The sequence below is a fragment of the Vespa mandarinia genome, chromosome 5 (genome assembly GCF_050613455.1).
Source record: "Vespa mandarinia isolate Hongniang chromosome 5, ASM5061345v1, whole genome shotgun sequence".
NCBI lineage: Eukaryota > Metazoa > Arthropoda > Insecta > Hymenoptera > Vespidae > Vespa > Vespa mandarinia.
The window spans coordinates 7,132,203-7,155,000 of NC_140814.1; the positions used below are offsets into that span (position 1 = coordinate 7,132,203).

Genomic DNA, 22,798 nt, shown 5'->3' on the forward strand with positions numbered 1-22,798 from the left:
TTTTTTTCTTTCTTTCTCTCTTTTATCCTTCGTACTATAACCTAATTATAATATCTTATAATACGAAATATCAAATGGGTATGTTAAGAATCGATCGATAAAGAAGAATGATCACTTATCGATAAATTTTCGTAAACGTAGAAAACAAAGATGGCGGACGATCATTTACAACGTTCGTTTCGAAGATCATCGTTTCGTTCGTTCTTTGTTATCGTAATTTGTCATTTTTAACGTGAATACAACGTAGTTTGATTTCTTAAGACCGTCGATATCTTTTACTGTTTGCGTGTTTATTTTTTTATGTGAAAAAAGCGAGGACTCGTTACGCTCGATGGTAATCTCATTATTTTTTCGTTTTTCACTTTTCGAGGACGTGCACGCAATTTGATGAATCGTAGTGAAGGATTTTCGTGGCGCGAGTATTTACTCGTTCGTGGTCTATTATTTCCCTTGGAAATAATTGTTTCAGCAGGGTCATACGATTCAAAGAGAGAGGGAGAGAGAGAGAGAGAGAGAAAAAAAGAAAGGTTATGAGACGAGAGACATTGATGATTCTCTTCTACGCTTTACTTTATTCTTATAGAAATTTCATCGATCTATGTTTCACTCATTATAATGTTTTCAAAGTTACGAAAAAGAGTATTAATGATATTAAAAAAATGATAATCATGTTAATTTTTTCATCGATTTCATATATTTTTATAAAAAAAAAGTTCTTCATTGTTCTTATGGGAGTTAGTTATGGGATCGATAAAGTTTATTCGAACGATAAAAGAACTTTCTCCTTTGAATGGAAATCGACAGATATTCGTCACGATTCGTTCAATCGTATGTACATATTTATGTACTTACGTACATATACGAGAGCATGATCAAACGAATAGTAAAAGACCATTAAAGAAGAAATATCAAAATTACGATGAAAAAAGGAATAAAAGGAAAAGCAATATATCTATGTGAAAACAATCTCAATATGGGTGGGTCGTATGTTCTTCGAGATGTTTTCACGTTTCCGCTATTCGCAAAGTTGATTTCCACGCGATCAGTATAATTACATTATTCGTTTAAACAGAACTACGCCCAAGTAATAATCGTAAATCTAAATTGGACAAATCAACGATTAACCTTATAATCTTTTATCTATCATAGTAATTACATAGGTGTAATAGCTTTGACCAAATTAATTCGTTACGAAATTTATATTATTCGCGTGGAATACGTAAGCACGAATTTGGTAAGATAAATTAGCCATCGATCGATCGAATTAAATTATTTTTCTTTCATTTAGAAAAATTATAACATTTTGCCAATTATTTCCATTGAATGTAATATTATAATATGGAAGATTAATTTAAATAGAAATATAGGTTATATTTATGCTATTCATCGTCTTTTGCTTGAAGCGTGTATGACTTTAGCGACACATACGGACAAAATGCGAACTAAAAGCGCAAGCTAGTCTCATTGCGTGAGTATCGTATAGTGTATATATATATATATATCTCTACATATATATGATAATCGGATTCGTATAGGTTAAAGTAGGTAGTGTTACATAATACTTATATATTATATCATTTTAATATAAATTAAAATATAGGACGTATCTATCGATCATGGGTAATCATGTGTATCAGATTTGTTGACAGTTCACGCGAAAAACGATCACAAGATAACAACACTTTCTTCTTTTGTTATTATACATTATCATCATCGTAATAATAATAGTAATATTACTATTACGATTACAATTTACGTAATAATAGATAGTAATAGGAATAATATAAAATGAATTATTATTCCTGCAGAAGAAATCATAAAAAAAAAAAAAGAAAAAAAAAGCGCTTAGAGAAAAATCTCGTAGATGGTGCGTAAACGAACTCGTTTATTTTTATAAAAATAATATATAACATGCAAGTATATATTTATTGATTATTATTTTTGATAAAATAATCGACAAATTTATATACTTTATGTACATTTGTTATCGAACAAAATTATATCGTTGTTGCATATTTTCTACCACAGATCATCGTGAAATTTAACATATAATCATCAGTCGAAAAAATAAATATAAGAAATTAGTATAGTAACCTTTTATTGAACTATGTGGAAAACAAAATGATAAATTAATTCATTACATTAGTTTACATCGATATAAAATAAAATTAACAAAATCATCGAATCTACGATCCATGAATTATGAATTTAAATGCTCGATAATCTGTTACACATTCTTTACAATATCTTTGCATCTTTGATATATATAATATATAAAAAAAAAAAAAATTACAAATTTTTCAAAAATTTAATCATATCTCTGACAACTTAGATTCATCTACATGAACACGTATTTTCTTATATTTGCGTTAAAATATTCTGTCCTAGTTAAACTTTCGTCTTTAAAAAGACACCTTTGTTCGTTAAAATCGATAAAGAAATTATGCCTGCTCTCCATTATTGTCATAAACTGTTATAAAACCGAGTTTGATGAATAGCATTAATAATCAATTATAACAGGTTATGTTAATTTGAGATCAATCGAATTATTACGTCACTATCGATTATTGGATTCTCATTTGTTTTGCGATAAATAAATTTTATTTTAACTTTAACAAGATATTATTTGCTTAAAAACATTTTTTTGTCAAAAAAGAAATCTGAATAGTCGGCATTGTATTTTCTGTTTATTATAAAAAAAAAATCTAGACAGTCTTGTCCGGAATACAGAATATAAGTCTTCCTGCTGTCTTTCATAGCATTCGAATGACCTACTTTTGAAAACGTTTATGATCTTAGCATTACGAAGAAAATTATTTTTGGATGGAGCATATTATGTACGTATAATATTCTCTTCGATCAATTCAATTCTTAATAAATGACGTATGTATGAGTCGATACTTGTTCTTCGTAAATTCTTATTGAAATTAAATCGAGTTATTTTTTTTTTTTTTTTTTTTTTTTTTTTTTTTTTTTAGAAATCTATTTAAAAACATGGAAGAAAATAATCAATTATTGTTAAGAATTTGAATATCTAATCTGTGATAGTTTAAAGTTCGATGTAATTAAATTATATTATTAAATAACCAATTAATCAAGATCGATTTTTATCGAGTTTACGAAAGTTTCAACAATTGCAAAGAGTTATGAATTATAATTCTATTGGTATTTCTCAATTGAACGTTACGTACTATGAAATACATTGAAATTTGGATATAATTTCTCATTTAAAAAAAAAAAAAAAAGCATTTATCGAAATCTTGAAATCGTACATGCAAAAAAAAAAGTACATCAATTTAATAATAAACCATCTGTAATAGCGCAGTACGAGAAGATAATTTCAAAATGAAATCCATTCGATTGGAAATTATTTAGCGCGACATCTGTCGTTGGATCTTGATGATCGATGCTACGTTTTCAAGATGGTGGCAGACGAGTTAGATTTTAGTAGGCGCGGTTCTTTCGTTCGATCATTCTTTAAAATTGCACAGTAGCAAGACATATAAGAATCGTCGAAGAAAAAACATAAAAATATTACGTTCTTGTAATATCTCAACGGAATATCCAAAATTTTTAACTCTGATTTATAGTGTCAGCTGATAAAATGTTTACCAACGTTTCTGCAAATGCATTGTCTATATCTCTTACGCGAGATATTTTGTAGTCTAGATATTTGTACTAAAGGATTCGTAAAAAAACTAAACGATAAAAGTACAATCCTTTAATATTAAAGAATTCCTTTATGTAAGAAAAGTGACTGTGGGTACCATGGAAAAGTTAAAAGATCATGGCTGGTAAGTTACTATTGCTTCCCTGTCTCAAGGTCTTTAGAAATATATAAATATTTTGTTGAAGTATCATATGTATATATAAATATATATATATATATATATATATATATATATATATATGTATATATATATTAGCATTAAAGTAACGTTGTTCGATGAAGCATCGTAAAATTGAACTGAATATTTGTATCAGGTACCTTTCTAACCATGGATTTAATCTTGTCAGCGATTCTGGAAATATCAATGACTTAGAGAAAATATTGAGACGTTGTCTAGATGTAAGTCTATGAAATGAGATCTGATTAATAATAATCAATATCGATTTTTTTCTTTGTCTATAAATCTTTGTATTATTATTTGATAGCTCGATCTAAAGGAAATTGGTAGTGGTCAAGGTGATATTCATCAAGGAAATATTGTATTACAAATACAAAAATTACGTAATGTTGCTGCCCCTAAAAGTAATGAAGAATCTCGTGGTGCACCGCGTATGTTAAAATTATCATTAACCGATGGTAAAAATAATTATCAAGCTGTAGAAATTGAATCACTTTCTTCCATAAGGTAACCAATAATGTAAAGGTATTCAAGCCTGAATTTAAATGTTATTTAATGAGGCTTGTGTATTCTTTTATAGTTTAAACACACCTCCTGGTACAAAACTATTGCTCAAGTCAGGAAGTATACCCATGTCACATGGAATTATTTTGTTAAAACCCTCGCACATAAGTCAACTATTAGGAGGAAGAGTATCGAGTCTTGTAGAGAAATGGGAATTAAATAAAGTAAATAGAAATATATATTAGTTTTTTTGTTTTTATAACAATTATATTAATTATATTTATATTTGTTTCTAAGTGAAATATTCATTGATGTTTCATTATAGAAATTAGCACATCATTCAAGAGTAAGATCCGCGGAGGAAGGTGGTCCTCCACCATGGATACCATTTGGAAAAAAGATTATCAAAATTTCTGATCGTGATAAAAATTTCAAAGCAATAGCAGAAAAGGATAAATCTAGTAAAGAAAATGCAGAATTTGAAGCACAGCGTAAAGATGCAATAGCTGAGGCTGCTAAGCAAGGTAGCAAAAAAGTTTTTGGTGGTGGAAATAAACAGGTTAGTTTTGGTAGGGTATAATCTTTTTTTTTCTCACATCAATTTATTCCTTTATTGATTATATTATTATCATTTTATCTTATCAGCTATTAGATCATAGTGTACAAAGGATAGTAGAACAAGGATTTTCCATAGAACAAGCTGAATATGCTTTGCGCGTAAACAGAAATAATGTTGATAAAGCAATCAAAAGTTTACAAAGAACTAATAATAAACACAAGTATATTTCATTCTTTTTATAATATATAGTTAATTATTTAAATATTTTATAATTATTTTATATTTATAATAGAGAGTCAAGGGAACCAAGAGAACCAAGAAGTAAACGTTTTGATAAAAAATCTGAGGAAAGTAAACCAAGCAGTGGGAAAATATCTTTATTTGATTTTCTTGAGGACAAATTGCCAATTCAACCGGAGCCAATAGAAACTACTCAAAATAATTATGTACAAAATAATGAAAATAATGTTGAACGTCTCGAATCAAAAGCAGATACACATAATGCTAGAGGAGGACGGTATGTGGATATTATAAAATAATAAAATAGTTTAGAAAGAAAATTAGATTGTATATTTTCTGTTGCATTATAGATCTCAAAGAGGAGGTCGTGGGTATCAAGCTCCACCAAGACATAGTGAAGAAAATAAGGCAAATAAAAGATTAAATAATAATAATAATTCTGGTACTTCACAATACTCGCAGTACAATGGAAATAGTAATACTCAACAAAGTAAACCACCAAGATTTCAACGAAATCAGGATACTCATGGTTATTATCATCAAGACAATGGAAATAGAACTGGTCCTCAAAAGAATCAACATAATGAATATAAAAATTCTCTTCCTCAATCACATTCTGGTATTGGATATACCGATGACAGTGGTGGTTGTCATAAAAATCAACATGAGCAACAAGGAAAAAATTCTTCTAATAATAGAAATTATAATCATTACGAATCAGAAACTAGGAATAGACACCTTGCTGATAATTCCTATAACAGACACAATCGAGTACAAGAGACAGGAACTAGAATTTATGGAGCAAATACACCCGATAGGAATTATAGAAATCAGTTAAATAAATATCAATTAAATGATAATGCGAGTAATAGGGAAAACGTTGGATCTACTGCTCACAAAAATGAAAATCATAATTTAAATAATCAAAGTACCAATGTTCCTGTCAGTACTCCATGGGTATGGCAAATAGGTGATAAGTGTATGGCTAAGTATTGGGAAGATAACAGAGTATGTTATTTATTATTTTATTATTTATTTATATTCTCGTATAACAAAATAATTATTTTTTTTCTTTTATTTTTTTTTATACTTTTATTATATAGTATTATAATGCTGAAGTAACTGCCGTATCTGAAAGGACGTGCGTTGTACAATTTAAAGGTTTCGAAAATTACGAAGAAGTGCTTCAAGTAGATTGTATACCTATAACGGAAGACATTCATATGGTATTGTAGTTGTAATATTAGAATAACTTTATGTATTTGAAATATTTCTATATTAATGTATTATTGAATTAAAATATGTCGTAGGAAAAGAATGATCGAGGAAGGGATCAAAGAGCAAATAATAGACAAACTCGAAATGAGCAAAGTCAAAATAACATTGCAGGTTAGTGATATAGTATTGTTTTATATCAAATTTTCTGTACATATACTTAATGAAAATAATTTTTATAGCTGGTATGGAGTTCCGTAGAAGCGGCAATGGACCTAGTTCTGGTAATAAAGGTTATAGTAAGAAGAGAGGTCCAGTACGTAGTACTCAGCCAATCTATCAGCCACCGGCACAACGAAATCATTATTCCATGCCAACCAATATACAAAATAATTCTCTACTCTAATGTGTGTAGTATCAATAATTTTCTTTAGAAAAGTAAAGGAAGCTCTACTGAATATTCAGTCATAGTTTTGCTGCTGGTTCAAGACTGACTCTATGGAGCACCACATACTTTCCATATGTGCAGAGATAAATTCTACATGTGCAAGTCCGTAGGTTATTTAAGGAATAATTAAATGAATTTTTTTGTGTGGCAAATGATTTGTACTCAACGTTGAGATTCAATATGTAATAACTGTATAATTATGATACAAATTGTTTCCTTATGTGGTATGTGAAGAAAATGGAAGCTAACACTTCAAAAAAAAAAATATATATATATCGATACTAAAATATTATTCCATATTCCTAATCACATAACACATAATTGAGTTGAGATGATTAATGTTATCCTTTATATATATATAAAAGAAAAAAAAAATGAAAATACATCGTCAAAAAGAGTCATAGAAATACTGAATAAATTTTTTTTTTTTTTTTTTTTTTTTTTTTTTTTTAAATCTTTTCATCACCTTTTGCTCGTAGTCGTACGCAACTTCAGTGACAGATATGGACAAAAAATATGAACAATAAGCGCAGCAAAGAAACACTACAGTATTAGTCTATAAGATTGAACAGATTATTTCTTTCTCGCATATAACGACGATCGAATTAGTTTGATGAGTTAGAATAAATAGTATTAGATAGGTGAACTTACAATTTATTCTCTCACATTTATGTCCTTTTTTAATGATGGCACATACCTGTCGCTATAATTCATGATAAATATAGGGTATGAATTTATTTTACTATAAAAAATGAATAAAGAATAATAAATATAATTGATATGAAAATTATTGAATACTTATAATATCAAATATTATTTTATATAAATATAAATGTATTTCTTTTTCTACTTCTTGACATTATTTTCATTATTATATTATATATAATATATATATATATATATATATATATATATATATATATATATGTATATAATTACTATAGTAAGAGTGATAATACTATATAAAGAGAACTACTACTCCTACAGGAGATATTAATTATATACTAACTGGAGGAGGGTCAGTCCCCGCTTAGGGATAGTAGGACTCACAACATCGGAAACTTCAATCATCATTATTGGATATGACAGTTCGTATTTTATGGCTTTTAGGAATTTAAAAAAAAAACCTTCATTTATATACATGAATTATTTTCAAAAAAAGAATACCATTTTTTGATATAATATTTTTCAAAGAAAATAAAGCTTTTTTTTTTTTAGAAATTCAAAAAAGCCATTTTCTCGATTAAACTTTCAACTTCAAAATGAAATCTTTCTCATTAGATGAATAGATGAGATCTATTCATTATAAAATCAAATGCGATGAACAGCCTTAAAATATGTCTCCCGTTGAAATAATAAAATCAATTAAGTGTCTATTTATTATATCTTCAACATTGCATGATATTTCTAAATAATTATAAATGATTTTCTTTTTCTTTCTTTTATTTAAACGTGACTCATATATACACATAACTTTTATCTATTACAAAATATAAATACCAAATGTCCGCTAATTTGACCTAACATCAAGACTAAAAGAACATATCAGTCTGTTAATGTAGTTCGTCGTATAAACATCGTAACTTTTCGTAATAATTATTATTTATAGAATATATATATATATATACATACATATATATATATATATATACATACATATATATATATATATATATATATATATATATATATAATTAGTGGCATTACTCTTTACATTCATATGTATTATTTAAATTATTAGATTACTACTTTATCGGAGATATACTTTACAAATTAATTTAAGTATTTTATCGTTAGATAGCGTTGTCGTTTACAAATCTTTAGTTCTGATTTCTAGGTTATTACTGGCGCTACGATTTTATTCTATTGAGTTCTTGATAACGTTGTTCGTAATAGAAAAATGGTAAGCAATCTGAACGAGAAGTATTTGATAGTTATTAAATCTATGATACGACTCGTTAGCGTTAAAAGATAATGTGATATCATAATAGACGAAAAATATACGTTTAAGTATATTAGTCAAGGCGTAGTCATCGTATTTGGGTTATAAAAAAAAAAAAAAACAAAAAAAAAAAAAAGAAAAATAAAAAAGAACAAACAAACAAAAAACAAATTTTTTTCTACGCAATGGCGAATGATCGAGAAGTTTTGAGAGAAATTTGGGATGGTAAAATTCCCGTTTGTTTTACACTCGATACCGAGGAAACGTGCGAATTACAAGGTCCTGATCCGTTTTATCTTATGGTGCCTAGATTAAGTTATTTTCCAGTGTGCACAGAGAAGGTACTAAAATTTGTTATCTTTTCTGTGTTTTTAATATATTCACATTTATCAATGTTACCGTAGACACGTTGTTTGCGTTGTACAGGTGAGAAAACATTTTATAAAACATATAGAAAGTGATAGCAAACAGGATCATGAAATGTGGTTAGAATTTAATGGAATTCCATTAAAGTGGCACTATCCCATTGGTGTATTATTAGATATATATTCGAATGACATTCAATTACCATGGAATATTGTTGTTCATTTTGATAAATTTCCAGAAAATGTCTTGATGCATTGTCAGAACAAGTATGTAAATCTTTCATAGGTTATAATATGATATTTTTGAAAGTGTTAAAGTCAATATGTAAAAATTGGATTCCAGAGAAGTTGTAGAATCACATTTTCTTGCTTGCGTTAAAGAGGCAGATGTTTTAAAACATAGAGGACAGATTGTGTCGGCTATGCAAAAAAAGGAACACAGCAGTTTATGGAATGGATTAATTACCGATAAATTCGATCAATTTTGGTCTATAAATCGAAGATTAATGGAAGCAGCTAATAGCGAAGAAGGATTCAAATATATCCCTTTTCGATGCTACACAAGCGAGGATAAATATATTCAAAAGCTTGTTAAACCAGTTAATGAAGAAGGCCAAAGGAAAACGTTGAAACATTTATTGAACGAAGTATTTCCGGATCAAGAAAATGGTATGTACTAATAGATTATTTCTATTATTACTTAAAAAAAAAAAAAAAAAAAAAAAAAAAAAGATAACCTTTTAATTTAGATTTTATATCTTGTAGTTGAAGTGCGTACTCATGGAATTATACCATCACCGGAGACACCATTGCAATGGATGTCAGAACATTTAAGCTATCCTGATAATTTTCTTCATTTAGTTGTGACTTCTTCATAACCTATATTGAAGAGATGTGATAAACTATAACTTCAGTGTTATTATTTAATATTGCTGGTGATCATTTAGAAAAGATCCTTGTATCATGGATCTTCTCTTTAAAAATACAGATTTTATTTTTTATTTTTTATTTATTTTCTAATAAATGTCAGATGGTACATTTTGCCTCTTATTATAAGCAATAGAAATGTACTGCTTTGGTTTTATACATGTTTGTATAAGGGAAGCAAGGGAAAATAATTTATTTATTAATAGCTAATAAAATCTGTCTGATAAAGCAGATTTTAACGTGGATCAATTGTTCTTACCAATTAAATCGTTCGTATTTCGTAAAAATCCGTATCCGTGCATTATGATGTATTACGTATAAAATTGTTTGTAAAATAATTTAAAGAATATTTGATATTTAAATTTGAAGAAATCAATATATATTAATTTATTATGTATGTATAAAAGATATAATATTTACGTCATATAATATTTACGAATATATTTATTTAATTATTTTTAACATGATTTAAGCTATAGTACAATTCTCATGAGGCTTACGATACATTCTCAATATTCGCAATGGCAAAGGATCACTTACTTCTGAAACTTCGAGAGGTCTACGTATTATTACCGGTTGATTTCCATAATTACTATACTCCATTGTTCTACGACTTGCTCCAAAGCTCAAATAGTTTACTTCTTTTTTGCTCTGATGTTCCTATAATAAAAAGTTAAGGTAAGCGATTCAAAAATTCAATTCTTTGGTAACGAAATAATGTAAGATAATGAAAATCTATTCATTATGCCAAACTTATGAATTTACTTTAAATATAACTAATGCCGTATCCTGATATCTTTTCCGTATATCCTCTTTCGTCAATAGAAGATCGTGTTCAGGTGATTCATATCGTGTAGTCATTTACGATCTTCGAATGTACTGTGTCTTTCTATAATCGTTATTTAATCCATTAACAATGCAATTTTAATTCCAGATATATTGATCATGGAACGATATCCTTTGATTTTTCTTTTGCGAACTGAAAAAAAGAAAGAAAAAGGAAAAAAAAAAGATCACTAAAAGATTTTCTAAGAAAATTAATCGATATATTATTAGTTTCGATAGCGAATCTTTCGTATCTCCTGATTGATGTTTCCTCGAAGAAAAGGATTAAGTCAAAGATGAAAAAGAAACGAGCAGAGGAGAGAAGGGAAAAGGGCAGAAAGAAGTTAAGAAAGGCACGAGCGTAGGATAAAAATATATACGTACAACTTCGGCGTTGCCTTTCGCAACGACAGAAACGAGACAAACGACGCTTTTTCTACTATACCGAGGGAAGGATCACGATGCGTGCCTTTGTCTCCATCTTTCTCTCTCCTCTCTCTCTCTTTCTCTTCATCTCTGTCGTTATGCGCCTTCAAGAACGCGTGTTCTCGCTTGTCCCTATCTCTTTGAGTGCAAGTGCGCTTTATAATTAGCCGCCATCGTGAAAATGACTCTCGAGAGCGGCAGGAGCGTTCACTGAAGGTTTTCCCAGTCAAATTGCTGCTCGAATGTGACGGTCGTTTTGATGTCACGACTTAAATTATTCCACTCTAATCGCGGTTCTTCCTCGGCTATCCTTTGGTATGTATTCGCTTGGTTGCGTTACTTTTTGTCGACTTTTTCAAGGAAAAGTTGAGAAAAACTTCTCTTCCTTTCGTTTTCTTTTTTTCTTTCCTTTTTTTCTTTTTTAGATTTTACAGAAAATTGAAAAAAATGTAAGATATATATATATATATATATATATATATATATATATATATATATATAAGAAGAAACAAAGAGAGACTATAGTTTGTGCAGCATGCAGAAATGTGTTTTGGAGATTAATAACAAAGTACTTTTATTTTGAGATTTTTTGTTTTATCTTTTTCTTTTCTTTTCTTTTCTTTTCTTTTTCTTTTTTTCCTTACCCGTAGAAAGAAGGATCGATTCGAAGAAGACTAGAAGAATAATTATAGGAGAGTGAATCTTAGTTGTACTACCGATCACCCCCTTGCTTTGCTACGGACAGAATCAGTCACGTTACTTGAAGCTTTGGAATAGAGCCAGAAAACATTTTGTATATTCCTTTTGAATTTCCGGTGGACAAATAACATTTCTAGATTTATTAGAAAGATTTTCTCTTATCTCTCTTTCTATTTAATTTTCTTTTTTTCTTCTATTGTATAGGTATAGATTATTCTCTCTTCCCCTTCCCCCCGCCTCGCCCCTTCCCCCACGCGCTCCCGTTTTTATAGAAAAAAATGATTTTATAATCGACAAGGGAAATCTTTGAAAAATGAATAAGAATCCGGAAACAATTCTTAATTTCTTTCATTGAATATAATTTCTTTTGATTAATTATTTATTACAAGACTCGTCATTACGAGTTCGTTCAATTCTATGGAATATTTTTTTACGTGCCGGTGCATCCTTTCTAATTGCATAGGGGAAAAAAAAAAAGAAAAAAAAAAGAAAAAGAAATGTAAAAAGGATTTCAAACATTTCACCGAACGAATTGAATTCTTAATTATTAATTATATTCTCTATGTGACTCCTCGTCATTGAATACTGACGCTCGATCCTATGGAATATTTTTCTACGTGCCAGTGCATCCTTCCTAATTGCATTGCACCAGTCTGTGACATTTATTGGCGTTGATTGACGCGTTGCATCAGTCATGCTCTACGATTCAAGGTTCGACTTTTGTGCGCGTGCGCGCGGGCTATATACACCCGCGTTCATATACAGTGGCCTCAATAAAAACGAGTGGTATTATTTATCATCGCGATATATGTATAACGTCGTAGGTTTTGGCAATCGGTCTTTGCTTGGTCGTCGTCCTCGTAGACGAGCATGTAGATCGTAAGAAAAACAAACTCTAAACATGAAAATAATCGATTGGAATTTACGAAATCGATTTATTCAAAGACGAATTATGCATTTCCTAAACTTTACTTCAAACTTTTTCTTTCTTCTGCAATTTAATTCAATTATCGACATTGAAATTTAAATATTCTATTTCATGCACATTTTGTATTTCTTCCCGATGACGTTTACGACATTGCAATAAAAATGTACGAATATAAAGAAATATACAAAATATCTAAGAATGAATTTTTATTAAGAAAACTAATGTATGTGTGTGTGTGTGTGTGTGTGTGTGTGTGTGCGCGTACGTGTCACGCGAGTATAGTAATTTTTATCTAATTGGCGTATTGATTACGTTTGTCGAAGTTCAAATGTAATAATAATTAATTATACTATAGAATTTTTATTTTTCCCCGTTCGTAGAAATTTATCATGAACGAGGGACTTAAATCATGTTTGTGGAATCAAACGTGATATCGATAAACTCACGATTCTGCTTTATCTTCGAGAGCAAAGAAGCGATCTACGGATTTCTCGTTCTAGCAGCAGCTTTGTCCGTTTGTTTTCAAAGACGATCATCATTCGACACGTGCGTATTTAACTTATTTGAAACGAGTGAACAGACCGTCGAAACAGATGTCGATCGAAATAAATTAAGTTTCACTTGGTATTTGTTTGATAGCGATAAGAAAAATTAAACTCGAATTCATTCAGTTAATTTCTAATATTCGTTAATCAAAGAAAAGAAAAAGAAAAAAAGAAAAAAAAAAAGAGAGAGAGATCACATGTACAAAATATTTTTTGTTTCTTCTTCCTCCTCTTTTCTTATACAAAATATACAATCAGTATATAATGACGGAGTAAAAGAAATTGTGTTAATTGTACAAACGTAAAAAGAGAGAACGAGGATCAAAGGGTGCCCTCAGATTCTACAAAAAAAAAAAAGGCATCACGTCAATTAAAATCGATATAGTTATAGCTAAGTGAGTATGCATCGTCACGGTGAAAGCGTCAAGTGCTAAGGCGAGACTATGAGCGAGCAAAGCTTCATTCTGTCACATACAAACTTATCTACGTACCTACATATACATACATATATACGTACGTATATAAATATATATGTACACACAAAGATCACCAATCGTTCTTATCTCATAAAGTGGTCACATCATTTTCCAACGAAGAATCGAGCAGAAGTATGACTCTTTTTCCTAGAATCTGACAGCCCATTTTCTTTTTTTACAGATACCGATTGCGTAATCTTCATTAGTGTTTAGTCATTTTTCCAGAAGTCTTTACCTTTACCTTCGTCTAACGTCACGCTCGTGAAAAAAAAAAAAACAAACAAGTAAGCAAGAAAAAAAAAAAAAGGAACAAAAAGACAAAGGAAAAAAGGTCGACGAGTAAAAATTTGAAACTCCAAGACATTTCAATTGTTAGGATTACATTTTTCTTTTTTTTTTTTTTTTTTCTTTTAATATATCCATAAACTAGTTTGGAAAAGAAATTTTCTTTAATAAATAAATAAATAAATATTAGTACGATGACATTCAGAACGAACGTCCGTCCTTCGTTCAATAAGAAATTGTACGAGCTTGGCATTATGTATATCTATATACCGATACTTAGAATTTAGTAAGGAACTTTTAAAATGCATCGTGCATTTATCGAATATACTAACGTTTATCATGTGCGTCAACGTGAAGAAGAACGCGCTTGGATACGTTGGGATTTTATTGTGCGTCAATACTTACTACTTCACGCTTATATTCATTATGTGTTAGTGCTTTTCTTTATGTATATTATGTATATACATTACGTACGTATATGCTATACATATACGTATACATATAGGTACCCAAGTGCTTAGCGTGGCGTGCTTAGAAAGTTTAACGAGTACGTGTATGACCGTCGCTCGTTCACGCTGCCAATCGTCCGCGATAACGGAAATAATGCATCGCTCGTGCAACTTGCAGCCGGTTGACTCTTACTTATCTGTAGTTCTAATGTGTACTCGTAGATCGATCGGCACGAGATCGAGGAATTCGAGAAGCTCTCTGTTACTACTTTGAGATATCCTCTCTCTTTCTCCTTCTTTGTGTTTTTTGTTTTGTTTTGTTTTGTTTGTTTGTTTGTTTTTTCTTTTCTTTTTTCAATAGGAGAAGGGAGGAACCATCGGAACGTCGAGTTTTTTCTGGAATTTAAAAAGAAAATATAAATAGCATCTAGATAACATACGAGAAAGATAAAAATTTTCTTTACTTTTCGATATTTTTAATACATCTTAGCGAGATTAGATTTCAAATAATTTTGTTTGTTGTTCTAAGGTTCATTTCTAGGACAGATATTCGAAATAGCGAAATTACTTTCGCTGTTTCGATCGAGTATTCATTCGGAATGTAAATAAAGAGAAAATAGTATTCAAAAGATAATTAATTTGTTGGTATTTTATTTTCCTCTCTTTTTTCTCTGTCTTTCTTTTACAATTACATTCTAAATAATTTATTATAAGAGGCCCTCTTAGAAGACTCTTGAAACTGAAGAAATGAAATTCCTTCGATCGAGATATTCGAAAATAGATATACTCGAAGAAAATGTATCGATACGCTTGTAAAATTTCCTTTCATTTATTATAATTGTTTATTATTTATAATTTAAAAAAAAAAAACATATATCAAATCGTTTTAGGATTATAGGGAAATGGTAAAATAATTGATGAGATAAACACAGATTCTTTTAAAATAATCTCTTATATTTTCTTTTAAATTCGGTAAACCTTCTAACATCTCGTATGAGATCTATGCGTTATTTTCCGTTTATGTGTATACATACATACATATATATATATATACACATAATACAATATTTTTAATACAATGATCTTGCGTTACGTTTCGATTTAAGAGAAGGAAAACTTTATCAGTGGCTTTCTTTTTTGCACCAGATCAGACAGACAATAAGATCGTAATTTTCTCTTTCATTCTGCCTGTCTCTTTCTCTCTCTCTCTCTCTCTCTCTCACACACACACACATTCTTCCTCTTCCTCTCGATGAATCACAATGACGGATATGGTCGTTTCGGGCGAATCCCGCCAATGGAAAAGGATACGATCGCGTTCACGAGGACGTGGATAGAAATGTAACGTAAAATATGTATATATGTACACATATATATATATACACACACACACACGCACGCACGCACACATACATACACATATATACATAAACGTTATAAATTTATCATTGTCTTTTTTCTTTTTTTCCTCTCTCTCTCTCTCTCTCTTTCTCTCTCACATATAAACAAATATACTCTTATTCGTTTCACAAACTTCCATTTTACTTTATCTCATCTCAGATAGTCTCGATCGTTTTTACATTACATAAGGCGATAAAGTTTTTGATTATTATATTATAAATCACACTTTGAAAAGAGTCGTTCGCTTCTCGCATCGAAAGAATCGAATTATTTTTTTCTTTTTTCCTTTATTTACATAAATTAGGAAAAATCAGGACGCTATATGTAAGGGTTGTAAGTAACAAAATGAAGACAGGAAGACGGACATCGTCGTCGTGGTATGATCGATCGACGTTCTTCGAAATTATCGAGCGAACGTAAATACGTGGAATACGACACGAGACAAAGGAATAAAGGGGAAAACCTTTACCGTCTAATATACTTTTTGCTGTATTTCCTGTAACAGGGACAATTTATATATATATATATATATATATATATATATAATATTATAAATATACATTAATTCCAACAATTTCCATTGTAATAACTTTCGTTCGATTCTTTCTCAAGACGAGTTAAAAGCGATAAGGCACTGATGATCGAGAGACACTCCCCCTTTTGAACGATTGATAAGTTTTCACGTTTTATTAAAATAGATTTTGTGTTCATTTTAATCGCGCATACACACGCACACACACACATACATACATACATATATATATATGAAAGAGAAACAGAAAAAAGAAATATATACTACTTTCGCTATTATCTCACTCGTTGCTACCGATCGAGCATACAATCGTACGATTTTTTGTGCGCTCAAGACAGGAGCGGAATCCTCGCGACGACGTACGACCCTAAAGAGCGGGGGCTCGCCCACGGAACCTCCGTTTATGCACTTAAAAATATTGCTTATATACGCCTTATGCCTCGTTAATAGACTCTTGTGGGCTGCTCGAACATACACTCAGACGCATAAACGCATATATTCGATCTAGAAACACACAAACAGACACGCACATATACATATATGTAAGAGAGTTAACGGATTTCTTTCTCTATCTCTCATTCTTTTTAAAATCCTATCTCTAATTCTTTCTTTCTTTCGTTCTATCAAGCAGGCACACGTACCTTTCCAATCGATCTCGTTGAACTTTATATATATATATATATATATATATATATATATATATGTTATATACATATAAAAGTTATTATATACATATATATAACTGTTAAATATGTATATATATATATTATATATATATATATACATATATATATATATATATATTTATTATGTAAAACGTTATGGCATTATGTAATTCATTATGGCTCATGATTACTCTAAGACTTTATTGTACGTTGCCACCCTTCGTCGGCACCTATTTTTTCTTTTTCTTTTTTTTCTTTTTTTTATCTTTCTTTAGGCGAGTCTAAGGCGAGACTTTTCCATTGTTTTTATTATTATTATTATCATCGTCACGTCGCGACGAATAGTCGAACGATATTCTCGTGATCTCAAAAATTTTGTTCTCTATTTTCTCTCGTTTTTTATTTGAAATTTCATTGACAAAGAAAAGAGAGATATATGAGGATCTCCTGATTAATGCATATATGTGCATATGTAGACATTTTTATTGACTCGTCCTTTTAAATTAGAGAGAGTCGTGTATTAAAAAAAAAAAAAAAAAAAAAAAGTTATCTCTATCCAATCATAATATCGCAAAGGTGTGATAAACAATTGCATTTAGTGATTTGTTTTAAGAAGTTTCGCGAATTTTTCAATTGCATCAAAACGTGAATCATATTTATTGCTTTCTTCGGCCGATGACGATAAAGATATTTAATCGAAGATTCAGAACAAAGAAAATAAAAGAAAATAAACAAAAAGAAAGAAAAAAAAAAAAAAAAAAAAAAAAGAAAAAAGAATAAAATAAAGAAAAATGTTGGGCTTATCGATACGATTGTTGGATTGTGGATGTCGAGCTATCGATTTCCGTATTGCAAGGACACTTGTAATAGTAGTTAACAAAAAAGAAGACAAAAAGAGAAAGATATATAGAGAGAGAGAGAGAAAGAGAGAGAGAGAGAGAGAGAGAGGAAGAAAAATTAACTTCATAATGTCTTTTTTAAATAGATTTCCTTATATATGTATATATGCATGACTCAGTAAACGTATCCTCTTCTGTATCTCTCTCACTCTTTTACCAATTGTCTCTAATGTCGATAATAGTTCTATTCTAATTATAGTATCGTTCGCATATTCGCATAGAAAATTCCAAAGAGTTCTCCTTGCTCATCATAACACGCATATATATATATATATATAATCGTGTTGTAACATAAGCAACTATACATATAAAATATACAGAGTGTATTTTCGATCTGGTAATACAATTGGATAGAGGGTGTAAATCTATACGAGGAAATAAATCGAAAATGTAGTGACATTTTCTTTTTTTTTTTCCATACGAGGTTTCATTTCCAATATATAATATAATATAATATATGTTATATTTGTATTTGGTATAATTTCAATGGCGAAAATCAGTAATAAGGATCTTTCTATGTTTACACACGTATATCTCATGTATATATATATATATATATATATATATATATATATACATATGTCTAACAGATATCATTGTCGTATCTATCTGCATATTGATGTTCGGATTAATAAAATTAGATGATAAAGGATAAATGAAAAATGAAATAATGGAATCTTTTTCTGTCAAAGAAATTTGTTTGTCATTTTTGTTTATTGACATAAAAATGATTGGGAATGACAATGATTTTGTTATTGTTATTGTTTACTAATTTTAAAAAATATAATCAAGCGTGTACGGCATGTCTCCTACTCGACGAATCTTCGGCATCGATTTATTCCTGAATGAAGTCTAACAGGGGAAAAAAATGTCACTCAACATTATTTTCAATTCTTTTCTTTACGTAAATCTATTAGAGCTTTCCTCGTTGTACCATGTAAAATCAAAAATACTCTGTATATAGTCTCGCCTTATTTCGTAATTTCTTTTTTTTTTTTTTCTTTATCCATAGCATTTTTCAGCTCCAACCGCAATTTCATATGTGAGGTACATATACGTCGACAAATTTTAATTTCTTCTTAACGATTGACTACTGTTTAAGGCACGCGACTTTTACATATTTTTTGTGTGATTTTTTTTCTTTTGTTTTTTTGTTATTTTTTTTTTATTTTTTTTTGTTTTTTTTTTTTTTTTTTAATATTACACTATACTTATTTACATGTGTAAATCATCATTACGATTAACTCGTTTCGTATTTTGCTTTTGTAGATAATTCGTGACGAGATAATCCAATTGAGATAATCCAAGTAAATGAAAAAAAAAAAAAAAAGAAAAAAAAAAAGAAAAAAAAAGAAAAGAAAAAAAGAAAAAAAAAAAGAAAAAAAAGAAAATGACGCGAGCACGTGTGCACGATAAAGAAAATTTCTTCTATACATATACATATATGTTTCTTCCTTTTTTTTTTTTTTTTTACAGATTCATAGTATAAAATATATATGTTTATATATGCTCCTCAATCTAATATACATATTATAACATAGGTACATATAATTTTCCTTGTGTGTGTGTGTGTGTGTGTGTGTGTGCATTAAAACTTGCATATATACATACGCACACACAACACGCACGCGAAAAATGTTTCTCTATGCTCAAAATTAAATCGATGACTAAAAAAAATAAAAGGAAGAAGGAAAAAGAACTAATGAAAAAAAGAAAAAAGAAAAGAAAAAAAAGGAAAGAAAAGGAAAGGAAAGGCACGCAGAGTGATCTTTCTTACGAACGGAAGCAATGGCTGCGCTATTGCTGCTGCGACAAATCCTAATTCTCGGCCATTTTCTTCGCACGCCAATCGTTCTTTCTATTCTCTTTTTCTTTTTCGTTACTTTTTTCTTCTTCTTCTATTTTTTTTCTTCTTCTTCTTTTCTTTTTTTTTTTTTTTTTTTTTTTTTTTTAATTTCTTTACCTTCACTTTCTCGTACAAAAATATCTTCGCTAAAGCCGAGAATCGTCTCTATCTATCTCTATCACTATCTCTATCTCTCTATCTCTCTTTCTCTCCCTCCCCCTCCCTCTCTTTCTCTCTGTCTCTCTTGCACATATTTCCTCTCCAAAATTTCTCCTTATCTTGTGACGATCACGTGGGCAGCTGACATAATTCCATAATTATAGCATGAGTACTCGACCTCTAAACGGCCTAGCTGATAATCACCAGGTTTTAATCTCGGAAAAGTTAGCCGGCTTATTCGGCGTCGAAAAAGTCGGAGGTGATAGTGGAGGGAAAGAGGAAGAGATATTAAGAAGAAGAACTCGAAAGACTCGATCCTTACTCTCGACCAATGGCCGATTACGTTCTTATCGCGACTACGAGGTGGCTGTCGATCCGCGGAAAAGATAAGAACGTTCGTTCGGTGTCGGTCTACGTGTCGTAGATCACGTACAGATCGATCCTTCATCATTTGATGGACCTCTTTCCCTTTTTACCTTGATATTATTATTCGTTGATCGAAAAAATATTATAGCCCTATCGAAAATTGAACTTTTTTCCGTTATATATGTGTATTATGATATATATGTATCTATAATGACTATTATTACGAAATCGTTGCACGTCCCATACACCTGTACTATTCTTCGTAAATAGATAAAATTTATATTGGAAAAATTTGTCAAAAGGAAAAGAAAAAGAAAACTAGAAAGAAATAAACGAAGATGAAGATGCGAATGGTCACGAGGGGCTAAATGTAGTGCGGACTAGCCGGATACCTAATGAACGCGCTCCTAATCGGTTGGAAGTCGGTATACAATGTACTAGGCTGATTCCTCCAAGACAACGGTACTTTAAGATTTAGTTCGAGAGCATAGTCGTGCCCACCTCGGTCCTCGTTCAGATTGCATATACTCTGGCAGTTGTTATTGTCGTGGTTAAGAAGATTCTGACTTTCAAGAGGCGAGAGATCGCGATAAACGCCATTCTCCTTGTTAGGTTTACTTATGGGGTTGTCTAAGTAGGGTTTGAAGAGTATGGCATCTTTACTGTTGGATGTTGGTGGTGGTGGTGGTTGCGGGGCCGGAGGAGTTGGAACAGTACTCGTGACTGGTTCTACGGAGAGTGACGGAGAGACATCGCGGAATCTTTTCGGTTTGACCAGACAGAGTGGCGTCTCCTGCGGCGGCGTTTCGTCTGCGTCCAATCGAAGTCGCTTTGGCGAGGAAGAAAACTCGTCGTAGCAGCAGGATAACGTAGCCGTACATCGTCGTCGTTTCGTTGGCGATTCTTCGGCTGAGGTGTCGCAGTATTCCCGTGGTGATGAGTAGCAGTAGGATGATGGGCCGGTTAAAGAGTCTGCGTAGGAGGACCCTCTGGAGGAGCGTAATTCTTGATAACAAGAGGAATTTGATGTATCCACGCAACACGGATATCCACAGATCCTCGAGGATTCTAATGTGGGCTCCGGCGATAAATCGACTAAACGGTTGTTATAATAAGAAAAAAGTTGTGTTGGAGAAGTAGTCAACTCGCAGCAATGTAACTGTTGACTCTGCGGGACTTGAGGTGGTGGAGATCGTTCAATGTATTCAACGTCGACGCATTCCTCTTCGGCGGCAGACGAAGCAAGGTAATTGGTAGTTCTTAGATCGACTGGTGTGTCCACGGAAATAACCGTTTGATCTTGGCTCGGGCCTAGTCGTTGTCGAGCATTACCCCTTAATGCAATTTCGCCTCTTAATTCGCTCTCCTGGCCAAGCCACTTTTGTACCTGGCGACGATTTATACCAAACTTCCTCGCAGTGGCACGTTGATTTCCTGCTACACCAATGTCCCGATGGAAAGCATCGAGTACGTCGAGTTTAAAGCGCAAAGAGAACGATCTCCTGCGGCCCAGATCGTTCGAAGAAGTTCTGGCCTCGTTCGAAGGGCAACATTCGACAAGACTGTCCATCTCACTATCCGAGCAACTTCCGCTACTTGATCTTGCCGAACTACTTCCAGGCTCGGAATAGGTGCCCTCTTGATCGTCCTCGGGACTTCTGGAGTCCACATGAAATGAACTACGCCGAGCGGGATGAGAATCCACGCAGGAGGATACACCATCTTCCTCCTCGTTTAATCTTGATTCTATTTCATCCTCGTCTATCTCTTCCTTTTTAACTTTAACACCACAGAAGAGCCTTCTTCGTTTCTCCTCTTCGTTCACTTCTTCTTCGAGAACAGTTGAAATATCTCTTCTTCCAACTGTATCGGAAAACTTTTCCGAATTCAAAGATTCTCGAGTATTAAAAAGAACGGTAGACGTGGAATTTCCAGCGCAGCAATCGTTAGCACCTCCTCGCGGAACCTGTTGAGGAGAGAGAGGGAGACTTCGCGTGCACGGAGTCGCCACGGAGTCTGGACTAGCTCGTTCTGTCTTTATCATTGACGGCGTTAAAGCTCTGCCGTAAGCATTTCCGTCCATCGAGGATGAGTCGGCATTACCAAGAGTAGTAGTAGTAGTAGTAGTAGTAATCGTTAACGCACCGACCTCGATCGGTGGGTACGGGAGATCTCGACGGGATGGTCGGAAACACGACGTCAACGTTTCGTATATCTTTGTCTCGCTATCGACATCATAATGAGTACTT

At 31.3% G+C, this 22,798-nt stretch overlaps 4 protein-coding genes across 12 annotated transcripts in view; 2 read left to right on the top strand and 2 right to left on the bottom strand.

The window, feature by feature from the left end:
* Positions 1 to 145: 145 nt before the first annotated feature.
* On the top strand, positions 146 to 7,133 carry Tdrd3 (Tudor domain containing 3). The gene is made up of 12 exons (XM_035867029.2): positions 146 to 334; positions 3,591 to 3,794; positions 3,985 to 4,069; positions 4,156 to 4,355; positions 4,429 to 4,576; positions 4,678 to 4,911; positions 4,998 to 5,131; positions 5,204 to 5,428; positions 5,502 to 6,159; positions 6,255 to 6,377; positions 6,462 to 6,540; positions 6,609 to 7,133. The coding sequence occupies exons 2-12, from the start codon at positions 3,769 to 3,771 to the stop codon at positions 6,770 to 6,772; spliced, it is 2,076 nt and encodes a 691-aa protein (XP_035722922.1). The 5' UTR covers positions 146 to 334; positions 3,591 to 3,768; the 3' UTR covers positions 6,773 to 7,133.
* Positions 7,134 to 8,376: 1,243 nt separating this feature from the next.
* On the top strand, positions 8,377 to 10,515 carry Atg5 (autophagy protein 5). 2 transcript variants are annotated; one of them, XM_035867030.2, is made up of 5 exons: positions 8,377 to 8,403; positions 8,652 to 9,097; positions 9,183 to 9,388; positions 9,465 to 9,790; positions 9,887 to 10,515. In XM_035867030.2, exons 2-5 carry the CDS (start codon positions 8,942 to 8,944, stop codon positions 9,997 to 9,999), a joined length of 801 nt encoding a protein of 266 aa, XP_035722923.1. In that variant the 5' UTR covers positions 8,377 to 8,403; positions 8,652 to 8,941; the 3' UTR covers positions 10,000 to 10,515. The 2 variants fall into 2 exon arrangements, with proteins under 2 accessions (XP_035722923.1, XP_085513502.1); XM_085657376.1 differs by lacking the exon at positions 8,377 to 8,403 and having other exon boundaries at positions 8,586 to 9,097.
* LOC118441950 (uncharacterized) overlaps positions 10,421 to 22,798 on the bottom strand; it is a 20,029-nt gene continuing 7,651 nt past the window's right edge. For 2 of the 8 annotated variants that reach the window (XM_085657377.1, XM_085657378.1), the window contains 3 exons: positions 14,875 to 15,077; positions 10,814 to 11,027; positions 10,426 to 10,708 (listed from right to left, as the gene is read on the bottom strand). In XM_085657377.1, coding sequence (XP_085513503.1) covers positions 10,517 to 10,708; positions 10,814 to 10,909 — 288 coding nt within the window. In that variant the 5' untranslated portion in view covers positions 10,910 to 11,027; positions 14,875 to 15,077 and the 3' untranslated portion in view covers positions 10,426 to 10,516. The other 6 variants (XM_085657381.1, XM_085657380.1, XM_035867043.2 and 3 more) reach the window with 6 other exon arrangements.
* The window catches only part of LOC118441943 (uncharacterized), an 8,808-nt gene continuing 1,903 nt past the window's right edge, over positions 15,894 to 22,798 (bottom strand). The window contains exon 1 of the mRNA XM_035867026.2: positions 15,894 to 22,798. This exon is cut by the window's right edge and continues 1,903 nt beyond it. Coding sequence (XP_035722919.1) covers positions 20,914 to 22,798 — 1,885 coding nt within the window. The 3' untranslated portion in view covers positions 15,894 to 20,913.

Excerpts from the sequence above, each read along its gene's own strand:
- Tdrd3 (XM_035867029.2), top strand. The coding sequence starts at position 3,769 with ATGGAAAAGTTAAAAGATCATGGCTG. Across the intron at positions 4,070-4,155 it reads TATTGAGACGTTGTCTAGAT|CTCGATCTAAAGGAAATTGG; the intron begins GTAAGTCTATGA and ends ATTATTTGATAG. Across the intron at positions 6,378-6,461 it reads TAACGGAAGACATTCATATG|GAAAAGAATGATCGAGGAAG; the intron begins GTATTGTAGTTG and ends AATATGTCGTAG.
- Atg5 (XM_035867030.2), top strand. The coding sequence starts at position 8,942 with ATGGCGAATGATCGAGAAGTTTTGAGAGAAATTTGGGATGGTAAAATT. Across the intron at positions 9,098-9,182 it reads TTCCAGTGTGCACAGAGAAG|GTGAGAAAACATTTTATAAA; the intron begins GTACTAAAATTT and ends TGCGTTGTACAG. Across the intron at positions 9,389-9,464 it reads TTGATGCATTGTCAGAACAA|AGAAGTTGTAGAATCACATT; the intron begins GTATGTAAATCT and ends ATTGGATTCCAG.